The 27,619-nt window shown below is 38.0% G+C and overlaps 2 protein-coding genes across 6 annotated transcripts in view; one reads left to right on the top strand and one right to left on the bottom strand.

The window, feature by feature from the left end:
• LOC123506115 overlaps positions 1 to 10,297 on the top strand; it is a 12,277-nt gene extending 1,980 nt beyond the window's left edge. Inside the window, exons 1-4 of one of the 3 annotated variants that reach the window (XM_045258001.1) lie at positions 1,325 to 1,804; positions 3,860 to 4,008; positions 5,504 to 5,597; positions 10,163 to 10,297. In XM_045258001.1, coding sequence (XP_045113936.1) covers positions 1,567 to 1,804; positions 3,860 to 4,008; positions 5,504 to 5,597; positions 10,163 to 10,170 — 489 coding nt within the window. In that variant the 5' untranslated portion in view covers positions 1,325 to 1,566 and the 3' untranslated portion in view covers positions 10,171 to 10,297. Of the gene's footprint in view, positions 1 to 1,324; positions 1,805 to 3,859; positions 4,009 to 5,503; positions 6,562 to 10,162 lie in introns of those variants that run through there. The other 2 variants (XM_045257999.1, XM_045258000.1) reach the window with 2 other exon arrangements.
• On the bottom strand, positions 7,291 to 27,619 carry LOC123506116. 3 transcript variants are annotated; one of them, XR_006675350.1, is made up of 6 exons: positions 26,957 to 27,619; positions 17,338 to 17,516; positions 11,396 to 11,500; positions 10,200 to 10,385; positions 9,523 to 9,676; positions 7,291 to 8,425 (listed from the first exon to the last, which is right to left on the bottom strand). XR_006675350.1 is itself a non-coding variant. In XM_045258004.1 (5 exons), the coding sequence occupies exons 2-5, from the start codon at positions 17,376 to 17,378 to the stop codon at positions 9,592 to 9,594; spliced, it is 417 nt and encodes a 138-aa protein (XP_045113939.1). In that variant the 5' UTR covers positions 17,379 to 17,516; positions 26,957 to 27,619; the 3' UTR covers positions 7,291 to 9,591. The 3 variants fall into 3 exon arrangements, 2 of the variants coding, with proteins under 2 accessions (XP_045113939.1, XP_045113938.1); XM_045258004.1 differs by having other exon boundaries at positions 7,291 to 9,676; XM_045258003.1 differs by lacking the exons at positions 7,291 to 8,425; positions 9,523 to 9,676 and having other exon boundaries at positions 9,696 to 10,385.

The following is a 27,619-nucleotide window of genomic DNA, read 5'->3' as shown; positions in this document are numbered from 1 at the left end:
ACACTCATCCGTGGTGACGCCGTACAGCATGGTCAGTGATTTCGAAGATGGCGCAAAGTCTATAGACGTGTACTTGGCAATGATTGCCACAATTCTTAATGAACAGGAGGAGGCAGAACAAAACAGTGAAAAGCAAGTTGGTACATGAAGCGTGAAAGAGAAGAGAAACTGAAGGAGAGTTTGCGACTCTGGTCAAGGAACTAATTAATGATGAAACAAAAGTTTTCTAGTACTTCAGAATGTCCGAAAACAGCTATCCATATAATTATTTAGGTTGTGACAAACCATACAGAACAGGGTGGTCTCGCACCAGTTCAATAAGCAGTTTGTCATTCATTTTCTTCACACAGCTCACAACACTCGTCCGACGTCAATGAAAATTCCAAAAAAATCGGTGGCGAGGATACCAAATTTCACGGAACGGAAACTGAACTGACACGGAGTCAAAACACGGTACTGTGCCAGACGTGTGTGTGTGGTAGTTGTCGTAAAACAGGGGTAGCATGGAGACACCTGAGTCCATTATGAAAGTGTATTTACGGTAGCACAATACACAACTAAGTGTAAACCGAGCGAAACGAGAGGCAGGAGGCGTACGTGTCGCCGAGCGAGGACTGAGGGGAAGGACGTGACGTCAGACAGAAAGGGAGTATGGGAAAAACAAAGGACATGCTAACATGTGAACGCGTCGGCCGAATTAAAACTAACGATTTTTTTTTTTTTTTTTTTTTTTCTTTCTTTCTTTCACACTGAAGCACTGAGCGGACGCGTTATGGATACGGCACTAACATGTGTGAATTGGCCTTTAAGAGGTTCGCCCATTTGCCTTGCCGCGCCCGGATCACGAACCAGGACCTCGGTTGTGAACTGAGTGTGCTAACCGCTTCATTACGCAGTGTGTGTGTGTGTCTAATTAGCCTGTTCGCAGCTATAGACAGCTCGTAGACACCTATCAGCGCTAGAATTTTTAATTGTCTCAGAGTTCCTGGGGCAAAGGGGTGACTTAGCTAATCTAGAAATCGATGTGTAGAAAAAAGTACAACATGAATTGTTGCACATGTGCATTTAAAATTAAAAGCATAATTCAATGTTAATATTCTAACTTGCTGGTGTATGAAAAGTCTTTGTTGATGAAATTATAAGATAGTTAAAAAAAACAGATAATCATTTTTATTTAAGTAAATATGAGCACTAAAAATTAAATTATGCCAATTTCGGTTTCTGCATTTTATGTGAGTGTTGAAAAACATGGATATCACTGTCACGTCCGATATATAAAGATAATCAGTGAAATAAAAACAATCAGCACCGCTGGCGGACGTACGACGCATTAAACTTCGCGCCGTTAAAAAGACTGGCAAGGCTTGGAGTGTAAACAATACCCTCTGCCTGCTGGAAGCTATAGCCAACCGAGTATGCCTAATTTTACGTGTGCCGTGGCTGACTGCACGTCAGATAGCAGAAAAGGAAAAGAAAGACGAAACAAGCAACTGAAGAGGTGAAAGGATTTGTCAGATTTCCAAGTGATAAGAAGGAACCCAGAAGACGGAAGATGTGGGAGGAGAGATGCAGGCGAGCTGGTGGTTGGAAAGCAACAGTGAATCATGCTGTATGCTCCTTGCACTTCGTAGAATGGAACAATGGACCATCAGCAGAACATCCAGACCCAGTTTTGTTTGCTTATATCGGGTGGGGAAGGAATTACAGTGCAACATGCAAACATTGTGCCCTGAAGAAGAGGTGCTACCCCAAGATGTCCAAGACTGGGTAGAGGTGGAAGTATGCACTACCACAGACGATTCAGGTAGGTAATTTTCAATCTAACATTGTCTCCATAATATTTGACATGTGGTCATATTGTACAGTGAACAAGGTAAATAGTATATATAATGCTGGCTGTCTGACATTAGGTAGCATGGAGTGCATCAATGCTTCCTTTTTGATGCCTACAACAAAAAAATTAGCACTCCTGACCTGCGGAAGGTCTAGGAAATCTAGGGAAATTTTCTAGAAAATTCCCTGGCTAGTGAAAACGAATACAGGACGTTTCGACGGAAGTACAATTCGACGGTCTGTCTTGGACGATTCGACGGTGTGGATATTTTCCAGTCAAATAATCTTGGGCGATTCAACGGTTCTGCTAAAATCAACATTAGGATATTCACGTTATATGTATATTTATTTATCATTATTCAGATAATACGTGGATTAAGTATTTTATTGTACAGTAATTAAAAGATATACACTTAAAACCTACATTTCCATATTTTCTTCCGCTGACCTGATATAACGAGGATGGTGATACTGGGAGACACAGCGAAGTAAATCTTGAGGCCGTAATTCACCATCATTGTACTCTTGCCATATGTCAAAACAAAATTCTGGTAATCCTTGTATATCTGTCTTTGGTACCTTTGCAGCTTGCCCTCTGACACTAATAGGCACTGGATATTTACAAGCTTTGCTTCTTCATGCAAAACCCCTATCAGCTCATACACGTTCACATTCTGATATTTGCTACACAAAATGTTCAAATTATTATGCCATCCTTCAATATCATTGTTGGTCCTAATTGCTAAGCCAAAGACTGACCAGCTACTGGGTGTCCACAGACGTCCTTCTATCCAAGTGTCTTCGATGTACTCCAACAGGCTATGTAGTGCTATTGTGTGACTTTCTACCACTATATTCCTGAACTCATTGAAGGTAGCGAGAGTGAGACAGACAAGGGAATGGAATCCACTACAATGAATAGGAAACCTGAATCATGAACCTGAACCGAATGGATTTGAATAGTTTCATTCAGGAATTCATTTTTGCGCCCGAGTGAGACAGACAGGGGAATGGAAGTCACTGTTTCTGATTCACGAATCAGAAACTGTTATATGTCATTTTATTATAATATTATGTTAGGTGGTGATATATTATATTATGCATATTGTATATAAAGGGCAATTCGACGGGGACATGACTTTGGGCGGATCGACGATGTCACCGAATTGCACCGCCACTGAACCGTCATGTTACCATGAAAACAAATCCCTAGATGCAAAATTTTGGATATTTTTGGGGGAAAAATTATCCTAACTCTACATCCTAACCTAACCATCATATATTTACATTATTCATTGTCTGACAAGACACGAAAACCACAATATCGCCTTTGCTTTGTCTTTGCCGTCACGCGGCTGTTATTGCATTGCCATCGTTCACCACTTAAAGTGTACTCCCGACAGCAAGTAACAGTTTATAAAAACACGGTGACACAAAAAATGGTGATACAAACACATTTCCTGGGGATTGAATAAAGAGATCCCTATATTACAAGTAAATACATAACAAACGCATTGAAACTTCATGTAAACCATCAGTGAAGTATGTGCTTCTACCCTACAGTTCCCTGATCTTCATAGCCCTCCCCACTAGTAATTTTTTAAAAGTTTGTCGGTCTGAGGAGAGAGGGTTAGGGTAACAGTTATTTAGTAGCAGTATTACTAAAGGACTCATTTCCACAGGGATATGTATACAAGAAAAGTGTCTTAGAATAATGTCTTCTTGACAGCTGTGTATTCCTGCCTGCTCTCTGTAAGACAGCCAGCATTATATATAAGTACCGTGAACAGTAGCTTGTGTAATCTACACATTACCCAAAATGTTTGTGATCACTCAAATAATCACATGGCACTTGACTTATGACTGTATCGGTACTAAAAGATATCCTACACTTATGTGGCTACACCTGTACTTATCAACAATTAACTAGATAATCAAGTAAGACTAAAGATTGTGGTAGTCTTTTTCTTTTTTTAATTTTAGCTTGATTACACGTGATTAATACTTACATTCATATCTCCAACAGGTACTACAGTTCCTGATGTGAGCTGCACTATTTTGGGTGACCACACATATGGAGCTTGTACCCAAAGTGAAACTGCTGCAGACCCAGTAGATGTGGAGGTGCAGACTGATCAGTGTACAACACTTGAAAAAGCTTCACAAACTCATGAGGTGGGTAAAGTATAACTATGCTACCAGTTCTTATTTTTTTGTATTTTCTTTCTTCTATCTTGTTCTCTAGTGTAAAGAGTCCCAATGGCCCTTTCACTTTCAATATGTTTGGAGGACTACAGTGTCTTGTCCTGAAGTCTAACAACTAACAGTATTATCAGGACTTGAAATTCAGGTGTGATGCATTGAGATTGGAGATAGAGCATTACCAATAATGTAGTCCTGAAAAACAACGATCAAGTGTAGATTGAAAGGAACAGTGCCAGTGCCACCAAGACATGTGCATAGTTTCCCTACCTCCTATAGAACATTAGTTTTCCTGCCCCCTATAGAATATTAATTTAAGTACAGTCAATTTTCGCTCAACACAGTCGTTACAGTCCCAAGCTTGCCATGTATGGAGAAATCCATGTTCGGTGAAAGGAAGAACTAAGGGTAAAAAATAGGTAAGGTTGGCAAGAGGCCTCCAGATACACACACACACACACACACACACACACACACACACACACAAAATAAATAAATATATATATATATATATATATATATATATATATATATATATATATATATATATATATATATATATATATATATATATATATATATATATATATATATATATATATATATATATATATATATATATATATATATATATATATATATATATATATATATATATATATATATATATATATATATATATATATATATATATATATATATATATATATATATATATATATATATATATATATATATATATATATATATATATATATATATATATATATATATATATATATATATATATATATATATATATATATATATATATATATATATATATATATATATATATATATATATATATATATATATATATATATATATATATATATATATATATATATATATATATATATATATATATATATATATATATATATATATATATATATATATATATATATATATATATATATATATATATATATATATATATATATAACCAAATAAAAAAAAATGAAGCTAATGGCAGTAAGAAAAATAATTTTCACTGTTTTGGTTTCCCAAAGATAACATAATTAATCAATTTACATGAATTTCAGTCGCTGATACCTTTTGTCTGTTTATTACATCAAAGCAATCAGCTCATCACGATGCAATTTCCAACTTAACATTGTCATATTACATTCACTTCCTCCCTCACTCCCATGAAACAGACACCTTATATTATTATCATACTATAATCATATGGTTGCAATGTAAGTGATACTAAAGGAGAGATAAGACAGTTGGGCCGTGTTATATTTCTGTGTTGGCCCATGGCTGGGATGTTTCACCAAACAGTGTAAATGCGAATTCCATGAACAGAGAATGTGTGTTCAGTAAAAATTGACTGTACCTAATACAGATATGGCAGGGGCTATATTTTTTCAGGCAATAACCTGTCCTACACACTATTAATGCTTCTAATTTCTTATTTCAGTGTGAATGCAACAATGCTGGAGAAGACGGAGCATTACACAACGCCTTCATTCAGAAAATTCTCAGCAACACCAACAGCATTAAGAGATATACAGGCATGCAAAAAAAGGATTTTTATTATTTGTTTAACTTGATCAAAGAAAATTTAACAGACATACACTATTGGAGACGGCCAAATAAGGTCAAGAAAGAGAATATACCACCAAAGAATAGTAAAGCATCTACAAATAGCAAATTGTCATGGTTTCATGAATATTTAATGACCCTAGTACACATCAGAACAGGATATGATGTAACTACGTTAGGGGATCTTTTTGAAGTTTCACTAAATGTTGCAAGTAGCATTATAATAACTTGGATTAATGTCCTTTATTTAGTCATGAAGGACTGGCTGATATGGCCAACTGCAGCACAGGTGCGTGCAAGTTTGCCTGATGATTTTCCGAAAGAATATTCAGACACACGAACAATCCTAGACTGCACCGAAATGTTTACAGTAAAGCCCACTAATCCTTCAGCTCAGGCTGCTACTCCGAAAGAATATTCAGATACACGAACAATCCTAGACTGCACCAAAATGTTTACAGTAAACCCCACTAATCCTTCAGTTCAAGCTGCTACATATTCACAATATACCAATACACCAATCGATGTGGCTCCTTATGGATCAGATTGTGTTGATAGTTGCAATACTATGCAATATGATGCCTCCACTTGTGTAGATCTACCCCCACACTCTCTACTATGTAATTCAAAAGGACATGTAAAGATAATAGTTTTTGTAGAAATGTTTATTAATAAATATATAAGAAATGTTTATTAATAAATATATAAGAATCAATGTGGTATGGTAAATAATTATTGAAATTGAATTACACAGACTTTATTGCTAGAAAAAAATACATTCAGATATGGCAATAATGTATATTTGACTAGTATTTAGAACTAAAAACAAACCAAAGACACACGACTCGTGCAAATACAACACTGTACAAACAACTGTGCAGACAACAGGCACACATGAGGCAGAAACAAATATGCAATCACTAAGAAAAGATCTTAACCCCTAAAGGGCCGGAGGCGGCTATAGCCGCTTTTCCACGGAAGGGCCAGGGGCGGTTATAGCCGCTTTGTTTTTTTCGCGCTAAATTTACTTACTTTTCGATAATTTTCGATGACCATTCATTGCCAACACTGCCAGAGATATGTTTAGGCTACTGCTTCAGAATCTTGCCCGCTCTCACGATGGACAGGCGTACTGACACGGATTCTGACGCGTCCGATTTCATGCCAGACCCTGCCGAGCCCAGCACCTCAACGCCTAGACATATTCCCGCCCAAGCTCGACCACGTGCTTCACTTCTTAGCGACAGCAGAATACTACGGAACTCAATAGAACTGTCTCCTCGTACTTATCAAGTGATCCCGAGGAACTTGAACTAAGTGACGTGAGCATAGAGAATGAAGGTAGTGAAGATACAGATACAAGTACAAATGATTCTGATTTTGCTCAATCAACACCTGAAGCAGCTTCAGAAGAACCTGCACGTCCTTTTACATCTACTGTGAGGACAGTCGCTGTTGATGATTACATAGAGAAAGCTTAGAGTATTGACTATATATAAGAATTAGAGCATGGGGGCATCCGTTTTCATTACGCACTAGTCAAGGCCACACAAGCGAAACGAACGCAGAGCGGGCAAGAGCCTCGCTAACTCCAAAAGTCTCTCCTCTTCAACTCAATATTTCTCCAAAACCACAGCACATAGAAACGTTTTCATGCAATAATTAAAAAGAAGAAGAGTTGATGATGACTATGACGACAAAGTAATTTGTTATTGCATTGTAGTTCAGCAGAATCAAGTGTGTGAATATAGGCTATTTTCGGTGTTTGGTGCTGAGGTGCCGGTCCTGTGGATGTTGTAGATGACCACCCAGGCCGGCCCTTTAGGGGTTAAGTACTATGTGCCTCTTCAGTTACTCTGGACTTACGGAGATTTGGCAGGACAAATCTGTTATAGAAATTCATCGCATATTTTGTATTGCTATCAAAAAAAGTTTTGTCAAAATATATCCTTTGCACTGTTAAACGAGGACTTTTTTGTGTAAACATTACAAAATCACACCAATCAAACCCAGAAACACCTAAATGGGTTTGAAATTTGTGTGTACCAAGGAGAGGACTGTTTCAGAGTAACTTCATTATTTTCCCCAATGGTGACATGGTAAGTGTTAGAAGTGGCTATTTCCCTGCCACTTAAAAATCTGTATTTATTACTAAAGGGGCATTTCACTTCTAGTAAACCTTTGCCACAGCATTTGCAACTGACAATGCCATCAGGAGTTGCTCTACGAAGTGGATTGTCTTTATTTATAAAAAGTCCACACCCTTGAAATTTGAATTGTTTGTAGTTTCTTTTTCTCATTTCTTTGATGTATGGCTTCTTTGCTATGGGCTCCGTTTCCTTACCATATTTAGTACTCAAATTTCCTTTAAAACCTGAGAGTCCCATTATTTCGTCCACAATATAGTTTTTACTGTCACTGCCCTTGTAGTGGACTGCCTTGTGCAAAGTTGTTGAAGTCAAAGTTCCAACTCTCGGATTTTTCCACATAAGTGATTTGTACTGGGCATGTGTATTTGACTGTATAAATTCAATATCTCCAACATCTAAATGCTCTTTAACAAAATCAACAAATGATAATGAAGAGTTGTAGTTGCTGAATGCCTCTGCAAGCTTAGTGATGGTGGGTGGCTGTCTGCTCAATCTGTTAGGGAAAAGCACTTGTCCATAACAAGTTGGTGATGAATGTTGAGCCATAAATGACAAAAGCTTCCCCTGAATTGAAGCTGGGCGAAAAGGTACAGGCCCTGTAATGTTCTGACCGAGGGATAAGTGACCATTCAGTTGAGGTGTCCATCCTGCAAATCATGAAACACAATCAAATACTTCTTTCAAGGCAAGCGTGTGACAGTAAGCCCTCAAGTAATGTGAGTTAAAACAATGTATTATGTATTTAATTGAGTTTATACTAAAGGAGATCTGATCAACTAATGTGATATCTTCTATTTAACACAAGCATAGACTTAATGACATGACTTACTAATGTATTATTGATATGTTTCTTTGAGGTTAAAGTAACAAAAGCCCCACAATAAGCAGACTTTCAAAGGCTCCAGGAATGCAACCCCCTTCTAATATAATAATTCCTATGGAGTAGCTGTTTAAAGAGACTGAATAATGCAACATTTTCAGAAACGTAATCCTTGCGTTAATTGAGAGCTTACTGTACCTTCACGGACAGAGAAACAAATGTTGCCAACACACAGTAGATTTTTCTATGTATGAAAGCTCACAATGCTGGTACCAAGAAGCATGAATACCAAAAAGTAATAGAAGATTCATCAAAATGCTATTAGTGCAGAATGCCTTAAAGAATCTTTAGACATATTGCTAGAAGCAAGCAAAAAAAACTAAGGACATGCAGCAAACTGGTTTCTAAACATTAAATGCAAACCAACTCCTTTCAGACTTCTGTGTCTTCCACGCATTATAACAAACATTAACTTGAGTGCAAGCTGTCTGAATTCTGAAAGAAATTGCTTTGTCCAAACCTGGGATGGCTTATAAAGCTGGTGCAGGGTTGACCACTTTAAAACAAAAGCTAAATCAGATTAAACTCTTACAAGCTAAATAATATTAATATTGAATACAAATTTTTTTTGAAGCTGCCTGTTTTTTAGGCAGTATAGAAGGTTTTCTGTTCTATAGATTGTTGCATTATGATAACATGAAATGTAGAGGAGAACTGATGAAAAAAACATTTTTCTTCCACCTTACCAAAAAAGATCTATAAGTTACACAAGAGATTTACTGCTATATTTTATAAGTTTCATTGATATAGATCCTTATCCGATGAATATAATCAATCATATGTTAACATAGAGCTTAATGGTATCTATGGTGAAATTTGGCCATATGTGATTTTGTCTAGCAAACTGTTGGCATTAAGACATACCTGGGATCTAGATCGACTGCCTTTACTTGCTTAGTGTTGCGACAAGGCTTGTTCCATGTACAGGGCAGATCAGTGCAGGTTGGTGCCGAAGCGTGACACAAAGTCTTCGATGGCAAACATAAGGGCCACGACATGCTTAAAGCTACCATCATCTCTGCAGAGTAACAATAGAAATATAAAGAAATGGTTCTACCCATCAGTGAAATATTAGAAATTAATCCTCATACATTGTGTAATGAATCCAAAATCCAATAAAATGACCTAATCACTGGATATATTGGCTTTAGTGCATCTTTCTTATCATATGAAGTGTGCCATAGCTGGCCATTTGGAGCAGGAAATATGTTACATTGAATTTCAACCTTGTATGGAGGTTTGGTTAGGTTTTATTTGGCTTGGTTAGGCTTGAATAAGAGCAGCATAGATTGAACTTAAAAGTTTTGATGGAAAACAACTATCATAGGAATCCACGTATAGAAATATCAGAGAAAAAGGCCGTTTGGTTGATACGTTTCATTAACGTGCTAGTATCTGATTTCCTTATGAGACATCTGTTTTTCATATATCTGTTATATGATGTTCAACATTCATGGATGTGCATTTTCAATAAAATTGAATGGGCTTTCATTGTTGAATGTAGGCTGGTGATGTCAAAGAATGAGAAGGATGGCGTGCACCTGAACAACGTAGGGACTGCCAGGATGGGTCGATGTGGGTGAAGGCAAGGTCGCTGCAGCCAATGGACCAGCAACGGGAGACGACAGAAGCACGCCAGGAAGAAGACACCAGCCAGGCAAGCTTCCCCACTTCCTGCAGCCTCGCTGCTCAAGGCTTTCTTCTTTCTCTCATCCTTACTCAACTCTCTGCAAGAGTTAACCAGTACACTCAATCACTCATACCTTTCTCTGTTAAACTCTTGAACCCCCTACCTGCTTCTGTATATCCAACTTCCTGACTTCAGTTAATTTAAGAGGAAAGTTTCAAGACATTTATCTATTTTTGCATTTTTATTTATTTGTGTTTTTTTTTTTATTTGCCAACACTGGACCTACAAGGGGACTGACAAGGTGGCCCTTTTTTCGTTTAATGTTGTCCCTTGACTTTGCTTGTTATGTGTTGCCTCATTCAACCGTGAACTTAATACTGACATCTTATTCAACACAAACCATGGGGAAGGATGCAATCATTAACACCCACAGGGGGTTTGGGTTTAGAAGCTTTATTTTTTAATAATCACAGGTAGTACTTTCCTGGAACAGAGTACATAGGGTCTGGCCTCCCTGCCCCTCAGAGAGTGAGATTTTGAAGTGGAGAATATGGAATGATTAAATGAGTGAGTAAAGACTATACACAAAGAGAATGAATAAGTTTAGATAATGGAGACCAGCTGTGGTAATTTCTCATGGAAAGATCTTGTGAACAGAGGTCATATGCTACTTATCTTTTTAATTACTTGATGTAGTATTTGCCACTATAACTGCAGTTCTGCATCTTCCTCAGCCCCAGAAGAATGGTGTAATAAAATGGGCAGAGTAGGCAAATTATGAGTGAGGAAGTGACTATTAGAGCATGAAATGAGAATGAAGAATGATAATGGAGACCAGTACTGGTAATCTGTTGTAGAAAGATTCTGGGAACATACAAGACATTATTCTACTGACTTGGTATATTATTTGGTACTACAATATTTCTATCTTCCTTTAGGGGATGGGAGTATGTAAAGTCCTGTGGAGCAGAAGCAGCAGCAGTGGTCCTCACACAACAATGGTTTGGTAACATCATAAACTTGCCTCTCAGATAAGTATGGGAGACTACATAAATTTCAACACAGGTACAAAATGACAGGATGTTTCTTGGAGATGGAGTAAATTACTTAGCATTGCTCATGTCCTGAGATGTTTTCTCCAGCAGTGTCCCTTGGAGTGATCCTGGTCTACAGTGTTGCATCTGCTGGCAGTCCCAAAAGTCCTTCGACGAGCTGTGAGTCAGCAGAGAAAAATTTGTAACATCACACACAGTAAGTGCTTATAAAGGGTGTCCCATAAGTTAAGGTACATACAAGCAACCCCCGCTTAACGAAGAGGTTACATTCCTGAAAAAACGTTCGTTGTGTGAATTTTCATTAAGCGAACCAATTATAACAACTTTGAACCCTGACTTGAACTTCCATTGAGAGTAAACAAAGCAAAAGTGCATTATAGTACAGTAAAAGGTTTAATGAAAGTAAAAATTATTAAGTTAAACATTTAGGCAGTTTAATTTAAGACTAAGACATTATAATGTACACTAATGTATGTATGTAACTTTATAATGTTGTTGATCTTAAATTCATGAAGGGAGGGAGAGTGGAGCAGGAAAGACGCTAGCTGGCAACCTGTGGAATGTAAACAAAAGGTGCATCATTGTACCGCATAAAAAACTTGTGTACCACATTTTTCACAAGGCTTTCCAATTTATCCATTGCAGAGTCACGAGTTCGGGTGGTTCTTTTAGCTTGCAAGGAAAATACGGTCTCACCAGCCTTCTTAATAGAGTGGCGAGCAATGCTATTAGTTTTCTCGCCTCATGTCTGTGAATAATATCCAGCTTCACTTTGTGAATAAGAGACTTACTGGTCTTAGCAAAGCTAGGCGACATTGCAGGGCGTTTTGGTGGCATGTTGAGCAAGGGAAGACGAGCTGCTGCTAGACGCTGTTTTTGTTTTGACTAAAAGCGGGGAACGGTAGGGGAGTGAGTGCTTCACGTTTTGTCCACAAGAGGCGCTGGTGTATTCAAAAGCCTGTTGGCTTGCGTGATATGGCGGGGCTTTCAAACTTGTAAAACATTACCTGGATAAAATTTCGTTAAAGCGAGTTTGGTGTTCGTTATACGAGACGTTCGTTGTATTGAAATTTTGTTGTGTGAATGTTTGTTAATCGGGGGTTGCCTGTAATTTGGAACTCGATGGTTCAAGTAATTTTAAGTTGAAAATACTCTATGCATATATGTGGTGTTTTGCTTTATTTTGCAGGAAATTAAAGTAAAAGTTTTGCGTAGTGGGCTTTGCTTCCTTTGGTGGGACTCCTACCACTTCCCCTGCACACTATGTACTTGAATATTACCCTGTGATATTAAGTTGTTATTACATATTTAGTGTAATGTTTGCAGTCAGAGCCTTAAAGGAAACAGTTTGCAAATGAAAAATTAAATCTTTTTGTCAGTGAAGAAAATGTACAGATAAATTAATACAGTGGTTATGTGATAATTTTTAACCATACATGGCAACACGCTCACTTCATGACAACTGCTTGATGTTTAGATTAGAAAAGGAGGATATGGAAGGTGGAGGGATGGGCACCACATGATGGGTAAGGAGCTGGAGGAGAGTGAGTCATTAAATAGGAGTGGGTGAGACAGATATGTAACTGATACACAGGCAGGCTAAGGCAGTCTCCCAGTGTCTATTGTGATGAAATAACTGGGACCAGGGAGTGATGGAGGGTTTAAATGCACAAAATTTATTGGAAGTGAGTTCAGACCAGAAAGATTGCCAGCAAGTGTAGAGGAAGGACTTTAAAGCAGGTGAAAAGTCACAAGCAGGAAGTGATAACAGTTGAGGACAGAGGAGGATGAGAGTAGCACATGCTAGTGTATCAAATATGTCATTGCCAGGTATGCCCATGTGGCTTAGTACGCAGCAGAAATTAACTTCATTAAAATGGATAGAGAGGAGAAATGAGCAGTCCTGTATTTTGCAAAGGAGGGGGTATAGGAAGAAGAGAGATGATAATAGAGAGAGAGAGAGGGACAACAAAGAATCAGTAAATGACGAGGAGGGGGAGCAGTAGAGGCATTTCAGGACAAAGAGCTGGGAGATGGATATCAAGGAAAAGGACTGCAAAGCCAGAGCCAATAGGAGACTTAGACCTGTCAGTATAGATGTGTGCTATTGGAATGAACATAATGTTACAAAGAAGGAAGAATGGAGGACACAGGGAGGAGTGGAGTATCAACCTTTGAGGTGGGGAATAATCCAAAGAGGGATATGATGTACATAGAAAGGAAGGGTTTGGAGGGTAGGGGAAGAGGAGCGAGAGAGAGGAAAGCACACGCATCTAAATAGGAAGATTTATTAAACATGTCACTTAACAACCTTCTATCTGATCGCCGATATAGCTTCCATCAAGGTCGCTCTACTGGTGATCTTCTGGCTTTCCTTACCGAGTCTTGGTCATTCTCCTTTAGAGATTTCGAAGAAACTTTTGCTGTTGCATTAGACATATCAAAAGCTTTTGATAGAGTCTGGCACAAAGCTTTGATTTCAAAACTGCCCTCCTACAGTTTCTTCTATATTTCTCTCTGCAACTTTACCAGATTCTCAAGTTAACTTTCCAACCATTCTATTGCAGCCATGGTAGATGGTCACTTCTTTGTTTAAATCTATTAACAGTGGTGTTCCTCAAGGTTCTTTACTGTCACCCACTCTTTCTATTATTCATTAATGCTTAACCAAACTTCTTGCCCTATCCACTCATACACTGATGATACCAACCTACATTTTTCCACATCCTTTCAGAGACAAACAACCCTTCAGGAAGTGAACAGATCATGCTGGGACACCTGACTTCTGATCTTTCAAGAGATTTCTGATTGGGGCAGAGAAAACTTAGTAATGTTCAATGCCTCAAAAACACAATTCCTCCATCTATGAGCTCGACACAACCCTCCAAATAAATATCCCTTCTTCAAGGACTCTAAACTGTCTCCCTTTTCTACAATGAATGTCCATGGTCTGTCCTTTACTCATATAATAAAATGTAAACTTCACATCTGATCTCTTGCTAAAACAGCTTCTATGAAGTTAGGCATTCTGAGGCATCTCCGCCAATTTTTCCCACCTGTACAAGGGCTTTATCCATTCTTGGATGGAGTACTCTTAGCATGTCTGGGGGAGTGGGGATGTTACACTCGCACAATTTTATTATATAGGGTGAAATCAAAAGCTTTTCATCTCATCAACTCCCCTCCTCTGAATGACTGTCTTCAGCCTCTTTCTCACTGCCAAAATGTTGCATCTCTTTCTAACTTTTAACGCTATTTTCATGCTAACTGCATCCCTCCCCTGAATAGGGGTGAGAAGAAGAAAGCCTCATGCAATGAGGCCATAAGAGGAGGGAGGCATGCAGTTAGTAAGATAAGAGCAGTTAGCATGAAAATAACATTAAAAGATAGCAAGAGATGCAACATTCCGGCAGTGAGAAAGAGGCTGAAGACAATCAGTCAGAGGGAAGTTGAGATGAAAAGCTTTTGATTTAACCCTATCTAGGTAATAAAACAGTGTGAGTGGAACCCCACAAAATATACGAAGAGTACTCCATACAAGACGGATAAGGCCCTTTTACAGAGTTAGCAGTTGGAAGGGTGAGAAAAACTGGTGGAAATGCCTCAAAATGCCTAACTTCATGGAAGCTGTTTTAGCAATGAGATATGAAGTTTCCAGTTAAGACCATGAGTAAAGGAGAGACCAAGGATATTCAGTGTAGAAGAGGGAGACAGTTGAGTGTCATTCAAGAAGAGGGGATAGTTATCTGGAAGGTTGTGTTGAGTTGATAGATGAAGTAATGAGGTTTTGAGGCATTGAACACTACTAATAAGTTTTCCCTGCCCCAATCAAAAATCTTAGGAAGATCAGAAGTCAGGCATTCTGTGGCGTCTCTGTGTGATCTGTTGACTTCCTAAAGGGTTAGTCGCCTGAAAGGACATGGAGATGTAGGCTGGTATCATAAGGGTAGGAGTGGATAGGACAAGAAGTTTGGTTAAGATCATTAATCAATAATAATTAGAGTGGGTGACAGGACAGAACCCTGAGGAACACCACTGTTAAAGATTCAGGAGAACAGTGGCCATCTACCATGGCTGCAATAGAAGTCAGAAAGAAAACTTTCAAAAGTTGCAGAGAGAGAAGGATAGAAACCATAGTTTTTTTAAATCAAAGCTTTGTGCCAGACTCCATCAAAAGCTTTAGATATGTCTAATTACAGGTATGAACTGTTATGCATTTTGGTATGTGTGGGGAGGGCAATGAAGAGATCAATAAAGAAGAAATGTAAAGTACCTCAATTTTCTTTACCCTTCCTACCATAACAATTATAAACTATCATATGTTTCTGTTCTTAGGATGATTTTTCTTTGGCAATACTAAACAATAAAAGGTACACTACCTAGCTTCTCATATCCTAACACATTCCTTCTAATATTACATGAGTCTGTAAGAATGAGAAGCAAAGGTCGGGAAGTGAGCATTCATTCCTGGGATTCTCAAGATGAATAACGTAATACAACGTGCTGGCTTGACCCTCAACCAGTGACAATGGTCAATCAGCAGTGCGTAAGCCATGTCCTGTACTCTTTTGACACCACTGGATAGCCTGGTGCAGGTACTTCAGCTCTTGGTTCACCTTTGAGGATACACTTTGTGATAACAATTTTGATTAGATTAAAATAAAAAGTTATTTCTCTAATTTTCTTTCATTTATACTGCTTTGTAAGCATCAAATTAGGTGATTGATTAGTAGAGAAATTTTCCTCCATTTATACTGCTTTGTAAGCATCAAATTAGGTGATTAGAAAGCCCTTTCTCTACTTTACCTTGGTTTATAGTGTGCCTTGTCAGTGTTTATCAATTAACTAATGACAAAGCTCTTTATTTAGTCTTCCTTGGTGTTAATGCCAGCTAATCTGGCAATTAAAATTTTGATTAGTTTACCTTGATTTATAATTACCTTTGTCAGTATCAAGAAATTCACCAATTACAGCTCTTCCTCTGAGTTTCCCTAGGTGGAAATTAAACTAATTAACTTTGTCAGTATCAAGAAATTCACCAATTACAGCTCTTCCTCTGAGTTTCCCTAGGTGGAAATTAAACATCTTGCATTTCCATGCTAACCAATACCACACTGGAATAAGCTCAATATTTTTTCTTGGATTTATTCCAAGAAAATATTTTTATAAGTTAACCCATGAAAGTGGTGCATCACCTGAGTACATATCCATTGCCAGCTGTGGCGTGACATGCCATTACCCTTCTTCACGATGCCTCATTCCCACATACACTCCTCTGCCCTCTTTGTTCTTCCAAGTAACTCTTATTTCTAAGGAACTAAACAAGGAGCATCATTATAAGAGATCCCTATTGAACCCAGAGCCGAGGAAGAACTGTTGCTTCCAGATCAAAAGAAATCTCTATCCTTACATTTCTCTATAACCATATAGTACAATGTTATTTAGTACTAAATAACCCTTTCATCATGTTGTAGATGGTAGAGTGTTAGATCCGAAGCAGAACAAACTATCCCAATAAAAAAAAAGTATCAATGATCACAAACTCACTGAGGAAAAAAAATCTGGCCAGGCCTCCCTCCCAACACACTGCCAAATGTAGTACATCATGCCAGCATCACCCTCATGGTGCCACAGCACAGCTGCAAGCCCCATGGACTCTGCATCACCACAGATGAAAGAATGGCACCAACCCATCACATTGTGCAGGGGATGCTTGAGGCTTTGGGTTACTGTAGTCTTTCAGATACAGTACTCAGAATAAGACACAGTTCTGGTACTCACACTCTTCACACTACTGTTGTATTAAACATGAAATAACACAAGTCTTCACACATTCAGAAACGGAGGAACAGGATAAGTGTACATGCATAAGAATGAGAGTGAGGGAAATTCTCCTGCCACAGACACTCTACAGAATTCTAGGTAACAGGTAGCAAAGATATAATACAAATATGAGTCACAAAAAAATATGAAAATCACAGGCTTAGGCCATACCAGCAGTGCCCTTCCACATTGAGGTAGGCCTTGTCACACATGTGCTGAGCTAAGTGCAGGTAGAGGAGGCTGTGTCCACTGGTATCCAAGTATTCATGCCGCCCATCCCCTTTGGCCACACTCACATAGAAGGTCTCCAGCAGCACCACCACATTCTTCTGGGACAGCTACAGGTATTTCTAGAATAGATGTAAGGAAAATAGCTTCAATCAATATCAACTGTTTCAAAGAGGAAGTTTCAAGATACGGATCCTCAAACTTAGGATGAATATTTTTTGACTATACTCACTTATCCTCAATTTTTTTATTATCCTCCTGGATACACATTCACCTCCATATTCTGAATAACTCGACTACATTCATTTATTCTCAAATTTTGATAACCACTTTGACAACACTTTTTTTTTTTGCAAGAGGGGAAGCAGGCCAAGGGCAACAGAAGATTAAAAAAAAAAAAGTCAAGTCGTAGAAAGATGGAAATACAGAACCAGGTAGGGAGTTCAGGAGTTTACCAGGAGTTTACCAGAGAAAGGTATGAATAATTGAGAGTACTGGTTAACTCTTGCAATACAGAGTTGGACAGAATAGGGATGAGAGGAAGAAGAAAGCCTTGAGCAGCAAAGCCACAGGAGGAGGGGAGGCATGCAGTTAGCAAGATCAGAAGACCAGTCAAGCACGAAAATAGCCTTAAAAGACAGCAAGAGATGCAACATTTCAGCGGTGAGAGAGAGGCTGAAGACAGTCAGTCAGAGGAGGGGAGTTGATGAGAAGAAAAGCTTTTGATTCCACCCTATGTAATAAAACTGTGTGAGTGAACTTCCCCCAAACATGCGAAGAGTACTCCATACGACAGATAAGGCCCTTGTATAGTTAGCAGTTGGAGAGGTGAGAAAAACTAATGGAGATCCCTCAGAATGCCTAACTTCATAGAAGCCATTTTAGCAAGAGATATGAGATATGAAGTTTCCAGTTTAGATTATGAGTAAATGACACTGAGATATATTCAGTGTAGAAGATGGGGACAGTTGAGTGTCACTGACAAAGAGGGGATAGTTATCTGAAAGGTTGTGTCGAGTTGATATAAGTAGGAATTGATTTTTTGAGGCATTACACTATTAGGTTTTCTCTGCCCACCATGAAATATTACAAAGTACAGAATGTAGAGAAAGAGAGTTGGAGGTTGACGGGGTCAGTTTGTTCTAGTAAACAGTCTAGAGCGTCATGTACTTCACGTTCATCTGAGCAAAGGAGGATGAAAGAAACAGCTGCAAAAGTAGCCAGACTTAAAAAGGAAATGGAGTATCATAACAGCTTAGTAGAAGCAGAAGCTGAATTGGCTAGAGAAAGGGTAGGAGCAGAATCCAGACTAGCTAAAGAAAGGGCAGAAGCTAAGTTAGCTAAAGAAAGGGCAGTTGCTGATGCTTAAAGGGTAGAGACAGAAGCTGCATTGGCAAGAAGAAAAGCAATGACAACACAGATGAAGCAAGAGAAAGAGCTAGCAATTGCCCAGGCAGAGCTTAATGCATTCAACTTAGTTGAAGGGGAGGAACAAAGGCTTCCAAATGATGATGAAAGTGTAGGGAAGCAGTCACCTTCAACAATACATTGTCACAAAATTAATTAAAAGCACAGGGAATTGCATATCAACATAGTACTGATGCCCTGCCTCACGACAGTGTTACACTCCATGACCTAATTAAAGGGGCCTCCCTCTTGTAATTAGGATAGTGGTGCCTTGGAATATGAACTTAATCTAATCTGTTCTAAATTTTGTTCTTACTCCAAAGCATCAAAATACATGTACAGTCAACCCTCGGCTATCGCGACTTCAGCTATCACGCACCCATGAAAAGCTGCTAAAATTTCATTGTTGCGCCCTCAGATGCCTGCTATCGCGCGCCCAGCCATAACGTCATGGGATATATGAGCGCTCATTGGCCAAAACCGCCTTCCCGCCAAGATCAATTCGGCTATCACGTCTTCGGCTATGGCGCGGCTATTTCGGCCACAATTGGGCGTGATAGCCGAGGGTTAAGTGTATTCTTGTGCAAGTACAGTCAAACCTCGCCGAACACAAATTCGCTGAACACGAATCTCACGTATACACGAATCGGTAAAATATACCATATTTCACCGAGCACAACTTTGACTCGCGATTGCACGATTTGGTCCCCCATTTGAATCTCCCACTGGTCTTGTGTAACTGTCTTATATATGCATATATGTTCACAAAACAACATTTCTATTAGCTTTTTACAAGCCTTGCCCCCAAGAAAGGATTGTTTTGTAATGCATAAAGTGAAATCTTAATGGAATACCAAAAAATAAAGCAGAGATGAGATGAGCCACAGACGAAGCGGGAGACTCGCAGCCACTCGGCCGCTTCTTCTTCTTCTTCTTCTTGTTGTGACCCTTGTAGCTTGCGTGTTACTTTCATCATGATATTTATGTTTCCACTCCTCTATTGCCTGCTATAATGGATAGCATATCTTAGTATTCATATACGCTCATGCCATGAGGATAACCTGGACTCCGTGGCAGTGAGTGATAGTGAATTACTAATGAAATACTGCGGTATTTCATAAGTAATTCACTATCACTTACTGCCACAGAGTCCAGGTTATCCTCATGGCATGAGCGTATATGAATACTAAGATATGATATCCATTATAGCAGGCAATAGAGGAGTGGAAACAAATGTAATATCGTGGTGAAAGAAAACACGCCAAGCTAAAAAGGTCACAAGAAGAAGAAGCAGCCAAGTCGCCAGAGTCTCCGCTGTCTGTGGCCGATCTCATCATCTCTGCTTTATTTTTTGGTATTCCATGTAAGATTTCACTTGATGCATTACAAAACAATCCTTTCTTGGGGGCAAGGCTTGTAAAAAGCTAATATAAATATATATATATATATATATATATATATATATATATATATATATATATATATATATATATATATATATATATAGTTTTTTTACCCATGTGCTATGTTGGGGATCAGCCCAGAACGCATCCCCCCTATTTCCATTATTTCCTATGGGAAAATTACGTCCGCTTAACGAATTTCCGCTCTACGAACAGCTTTGACACCCCCTATCCTGTTCATTAAGCAAAGTATTACTGTACTAGTACTGTAGTTAAATAATATGTGTGTTTGGTACTTCATTTATTGTTTTTTTTTTTTCCATCTTTTGGTAAAAAAAAGTGTTTTTTGGGGAGGATCTGGAAACGTAACCCCTATTTTCCCATAGGGCCTATTATTCGCCCAACACGAATCTCGCTGTGCACGACGAGCTCAGGAACGTAACTGTCATGTTGGGCGAGGTTTGACTGTAATTATAATTCATTCCAATCCACCTCCCAAGACCAAATAAATTCTATTTTCCACCTAATTTCTTACTTTTTTAATACTATTACTATATATACTACTACTATTATGCTATAACTATAAAGCAAAATGTAATATAATGAAAATTCAACTTCTCATGGTCAGAAACAAGTGTCACCACATCCTCATGTGACTCCATCAAACCAGCACCGCACACTCTTATTATAAGCCAATGTTTTTCTTTGATATACTGCATTCATTATGAAAAATAAATAAGGGAAGTAAGCAAATTGTAATATGAAAATTCAACTTCTTCACGGTCAGAAACAAGCGTCAACGTTTCCTGGTCAAGATGGCCCCTGACCATGACAGCCCCCCACGACGGCCCCATGTTCACCGTGATGACCCCACACCAAATTTTAGGTTGTTGTCCTCTTATTTCTTTCATTATGTTAATATGTTAACTACGGATGGCAACTCAGCGTTCCTGGGATAGTGTTTTGTAGTATGGAGTGTTAAAAACCATAACGTATTGGTACACCAGTGTACTGTACCTTGCGTATATATATAGTGCATACATGTATCCAGGGTGTAACACGACTTTCTGTAAATATTGAAAGAGGTAAGAGTACATGCATTTCTAAGCAGAAAATGTTATATACTGTACACATATGCATTTTAGGGTTTTGTTTACCAGCAAGATGATTTTAAAATTTCTGAGAGTCCATTGTGTTTTTAGGAGGTGACAACGACTTGCTGGCTTGCTGCAGCAGCCGGAGGTGCCACTTGGCTAAATACCGAATGTTTTAATATTATGTTTCGCAATCTTACATTTAAGACAGATTGTATCAACAAGTATGCAATTTACTGATAAACATTACACGATAACATTATGGTATGGTACTACGTGGTACAGTACCTATCACTGGGTGAGGAAGGATTGGGAGGGATGGGGGAGTGGGGAGCGACTGATTTATTAATACAATCTGTCTTAGTATAAAATGCTCTATTTATAAGTATAACTTAAAACTATCTTACAGGTAAAAAAGAAACTGAGGCTGCTGTGGTCTGTAGTGTGGGGCTGTCGTGGTAAACATGGAGAAGTCGAGGGGGGCCGTTGTGGAGGGTCATTGTGGTCAAGGGCCATCTTGACCATGACCCAGCATCAACACATTCTCCTCAGCTGACTCCATCAAGCCAGCACTATGCACTCTTATCTAAACCAATAACAATTCCAATATTGTCATGCATCATAATGTTTCTGAACTGCTTACTTACCCACGGAAATACATGTATATCTTATATTTCACCAAAAAATACATAAAAAATGATAAAATACAGCATACTGACATAAGTGCTCTCACCATCCTCACACTTGGTGCCCTCACACCTACACAAACATATCATTGTAAAAGTTGATACATGATTGGCTAAGTGTCCACCATCTTGAAAACAATGGGCCAATGACAGGCCTCGATATATGACAGATAGCCTCAAGCATAAACAAACTGTGTGGCATAAAGGAGCGCGGCTTCTGAAAAGCGCCAAGATCATGCCTGAAAGGCTCTAATGTAAGAGCCACAATCATGCCTGACGGGCTATGAGGGTTAAGGCTTTTAATTCATGAGCTGGATACTCTCTCTTCCCTTCGGATCTTCTAGAATCTTCCATACATCTGTCTGTATGTCTCATGACCATGTGTGCTGCTACGCTAGGCAATGATCTTAATAACTAAAAACACTTAATATTAATATCCCAGGCACTATAAAACAACAACCAAACAATTGCAAACAACACTCCTGAGGCACTGAGACAGCGTGGTGCCCCAGCATGCAGTCAGCTGATCCTGCAGTGCTGCGTGCAATCTGTTGACCGCATTTGTTATTGTTCACATTCCAAAGCAAAGTTCGTCCTTCAATGCAAAGAAAAACAGTTTTTTTGTTTGTACTCAAAAGCGTTCGTACTCCAATGTACCACTGTAATGAATTGACGATACGTGGTTATGCAGATAGACAAATAATTAATGAATTCCCATTAATGAAACTCAATCCTACAGTTCAAAGTTTTGTACCATATTCCCATGGACCCACTCATAATGTGCCTAGCAATAATGTGCTTACTCCAATTTTGCGAGTTCAAATTTTGCAATACGCCAATTTTGCGACCAAGGACCAAAAATTGCCATTTTTAAAATTTCCCTATCCTGCTCCTTTCTCCCGGTATTGCGAGCGGTGGCAGGAGAAGGAGCATTCCTGCAAATTATATATTACTGTATTATATAGGCAATATTTTATTAATTTATTCATATTTATCATATACTATACGTATTATTATCATATTTATATATTTATCATAGTTTGGTGGTTTTTGGCTAGTTTTCATAAAAATCTGGCAGTAATTCAACGAAGCTCATCTGGCAACACTGTCCCGCTCCGTCCTGCCTTCCATTTGTTTACGTACACCTCCACGGAGTTCTCTCTGCAAATTTGGAAGAATCCTTGTGCTCGACTTTGTGTGACATGGTGCCACCAACCAAGAAAAATATCAGGCTAACTTTGGAGAAGATGAAGATAATTAAGATGAAAAGAGATGGAAAAAGGAACTGTGATATTTCCAGAGAGTTTGGTGTGAGAGAATCAACGTGAGAATGGTGTTTAAAAAAGTGAGAAAATTGAAAAAGCTGTAAAAACCTATGGTGGACACATTTTTTATTCTCATAGCCATTGTACAAACACTGTGATCATTCATATGGAAAGATACCTGGCTCAATATATTAACAGAAAGGAAAAGGAAGGGGTGCCATTGGTTGGGTGGCACATTAAACTCCAGGCCAAGCAATTTTATGCAGTCTGCCTGAAGGTGGTTAGCAACCCACCCAGCAAACCTTTGATTATAGAAAAATTATTAGGATTTGATTTTTACTATGATCTGGAATACTTTTTTTATTGTTGTTGAATTATGATTGCTTTTTTTCGATTATGATTTGATTATGATTACTTTTTTATGTAGGAGGGGCAACTGGCCAAGGACAAAAAATAATATTGAAAAAAAAAAAAAAACACTGGGTTGCCAGTTCCCTTATAGAACATATGAGTCATCCAATATTCATGGACAAATATTTTGAAACCTCCCTCTTAAAAGAAGTTCTTTATTATGATTGTTTTCTTTTAGTGCATGACTATTATTAGATTATGCTTATAATCACATTTCGCAGATTATTCATAGAAAAAAAAACTGATTAAGCATGTTACAATGCCTGAATGGGTAGTAAATTTTATCTATTAGGTAAACTTTACATATGTGAGCACAGTAATATATAAGACTGTTTACATCACATACTAACTAATGGTATTAAAAACATACATTTGTGCTTATACACCACGGTCCCGCTATAAATGTCTAATTGGTCGATGAACGGGGTCGTTCATAGCGAATTCGTTCATAGTGAATAATGTATCCTATGGGAAAAAGGCTAATAGGTCAATCAGCCATCTCCTAAACCTAACTTTCAGCCCTACTTTACCTGTTTTTCCAGGAAAAAAATGGGGTTATACATGGAATACATTGCACACCTTCTCCCTCCCAAACAAGCGGCGCAGACAGTCATGACGTCACAATGAGCATCGACATCACGCGCGCGCTGTTCAAAGCAATGCGAACGCCATTCATAGCGAGAACTCCTCAGAGTTCCTTCACTTTCAGAAGCGATTCCTTCATAGTGAACGTGCTCGATTATATCGAAAATTTTGGACTGAATATTTTCGGTCACTTGTTCATTGCAAGAATCGTTCATTGTGAACACATTTATAGCGGGACCGAGGTGTATTAGCAATATTACCACTGTTTTTTAGAAATCGTCACAACAAAGAACTTGATATAACTACAAAGGTATCTAAATTTCAAGTATTATAAAAGTCACAACTTCGACCCCTTCAGTTAAGATAAAAGTTTTCTTTCAGTACCAAAGCTCGTGGGCAATTTACATTATGTTACTGAAAGATATTGCAATTGCTATTTGAAATGCCGTATCATTGATTTTGGTGGGAGAGCCAGTGGTCCACTTTGCACCACTGGTCCACTTTATCCTACCTTCCCCTATATCATGGTAGACAAGAAAGTAAAAACATGAGACTGCTATTAAACGTTTTCAATACATACTTTGACTTGAAAGTAAAGTACTTCATGGAAATTACAAATAAATAACAACAATAACCACATTTTAATCAATGATTATTATCAAGAGAAATTTGATTATGATTTGATTATGATTATCACCACAGAGTACATTTTTATTGATTTGATTACGATTACACAAATTTTATGCTTTTTTATTATGATTTGATTAAGATTAAGTAATCACAGCTATGGATTATGATTTTCTTTATTAGTAATCATGCCCATGTCTGCTTGTCAGAAACTGTACAGTCTGCACATTTCATGAAGTCAATTTCAACAAAAGATTCAGCTGCAACCTTTACCTCAGAAGGGATCTAAGATTTAAAGAGTCCTGAACTGGATTATGTTTTAATGATTCATAAACATTATATATGTTTTAATGATTCATAAACATTATATGGTGGAAACATTTCAAAATGTTGAGATTGCTCTGCACCAATATTTGTGCATATTTGTTACAAATTGCACAAGGAAGTGATCCTTCTCAAAGCTGAAACCCATTAAGGGTTATCTGAAGAACACCATGGGGCAGGATCGTTTATCATATCTCACCCTCTTAAGCATAAAACACGACAAGCCAAATCACACTTGATTTTTCTGATATTGCTAAGGACTTCGCATGGCAGAAACTCGTAGCTGCCCCTTTTAGGCAATTACTCACTGCACAATCACTCAACTCCTTTATTTTTCTGTTGGACCTGGTGAAGCAAAGATTAAAAGCATCTGTATAATTTTTTTCACTGAACATGTATTTCTGTATTGTATTGTCTGTATATATATATAATATATATATATATATATATATATATATATATATATATATATATATATATATATATATATATATATATTTTGTAATTGATTATCAAATATTTGCATTAATTAACTTTATGCAAAGCATTATAATTATGCAGTAACAAGTTTGATGAGTATATTGATCACTTAAGCAAAAAACTTTATTTTCTATTAGTATTACTGTATGGCTTGAAATTATTTTCATTAATTAGATGTATACAATATATCATGATTATGTAATTGCATTTTGTTGAATATTCAAGAGTCCTTTATATTTTTATTAGTCGTAACAGCATATAAAACCAATTGGATTAATAATTTGGCAATGAATATTTTCTTCCATAAATATTGCTGTGTATATATATATATATATATATATATATATATATATATATATATATATATATATATATATATATATATAATTTTTTTTTTTTTTTAATATGAAGTATGAACATTTATTTTCTCTAATTGAAATTATCCGCTTACAAGTATGTCTCGTATTTACAATTATTTTCATGATTGATTGTCTTGATTATAATCAAATTATAAATGACACCACATCTTTCTTAACGTAGTGTTTAGGACCCCGCATTCACACCGGTCTTGGGCTCCACAGACGGCTCAATTCCTGGCTCCCCCTTCGCTGCTCTTCCACCCAGCTGATTTGACGTCACATAAAATGAGAAATATATGGTATATCATTTTGTTTTTTAAGCAGGGGTTCCTTAAGACGTCATGTATTTTAAGGGTTACGCAAGGGTAAAAAGGTTGAGAAACGCTGCCTTATTCGTTACCATCTCTCTCTCTCTCTCTCTCTCTCATTCGGTTTTCATATTCTCTCCTTATTCGGTTTTCATATTCTCTCTCTCTCTCTCTCTCTCTCTCTCTCTCTCTCTGACCAATAGCGTGACTTCATATATATTTGACGTCAAATCAGCTGGGTGGAGGAGCTGCGAAGTGGGAGCCGGGTATCGACGCGAGCACGCGGGATGGTTTCTCGGGGACAGTGCCCACAGACCATACATCTGCCCCCGACCACCGTGACCCTAGTGGAAGCTGGTGGCCTCCCCAATTTTGCTTCCACTCACTCTCTCTGATAACATTACTACAGAACCGCATTGCATATAGCTATCACCTCGGGCACGCGTGTTCTCTACCACCTCTCACTCTTCATACCGCGCTAGATAAAATGATGCAAGTCACAGGAAACATAACAAATAAACATAATGCATCGACACTGCCTTAATTCAGCTCCCAAAGTACCACTTTACTAAACAAAGTAATAAATAATCTAACCACACACGTTCTCCCTTACCTCCTCTTGCCCTGCACAGCGCACAACACGCCACAGGCGTATTCCGGTGACGGCCCGGAATACGTAGATAATCCAGAAAATCTAACATAACTACAGACTCATAACACTAACCAACGCACTCGCAAAACTCATTAAATAACCAGAATAGGTGAAAAAAAAAAACCGTCAAATATCTTAAGAAAAGAAAATTAGAAGACTCCGGAACACCTTGGTGACTCATCCCATCAAGTAAAGCAGTCTGTCCTGTCACGTTTCACGACAAACTTACAAATAGCCCCATAAACACTTAATAAAGATGCATAATTTCACATACACTTTCTCTGCCTTACCTTCCCTTACTTTTTTATAACACGGCAGGCTGAAACAATACATAGTTTACGAAAAAAATGGAAAAAATAAACCCAAGGGACTAATCCTGCTCACCGCCCCGCCATGACAGCTTCCAAGTTCAAACTGTTAGTTAAACAAAATCACAAGTAACTCAGTATATACATTAAAAAAGGCTCTTAGATTTTCACACACTTGTTTATACTTACCTCTTCTTCCTCCTCATAACATGTCATGGTGAATGAATATGGCTGTAATGGTGAAAATTGAGCCTTTTCATCGCCGTATGCTACACACTCCTTCACAAAAGCTAACGCAGCCGCGTTGACATCGGGT

This window comes from Portunus trituberculatus, chromosome 19, assembly GCF_017591435.1.
Source record: "Portunus trituberculatus isolate SZX2019 chromosome 19, ASM1759143v1, whole genome shotgun sequence".
Taxonomy (NCBI): domain Eukaryota; kingdom Metazoa; phylum Arthropoda; class Malacostraca; order Decapoda; family Portunidae; genus Portunus; species Portunus trituberculatus.
The sequence above is the reverse complement of the archived record's forward strand: the minus strand, read 5'-3'. Positions and strand labels throughout refer to the sequence as shown.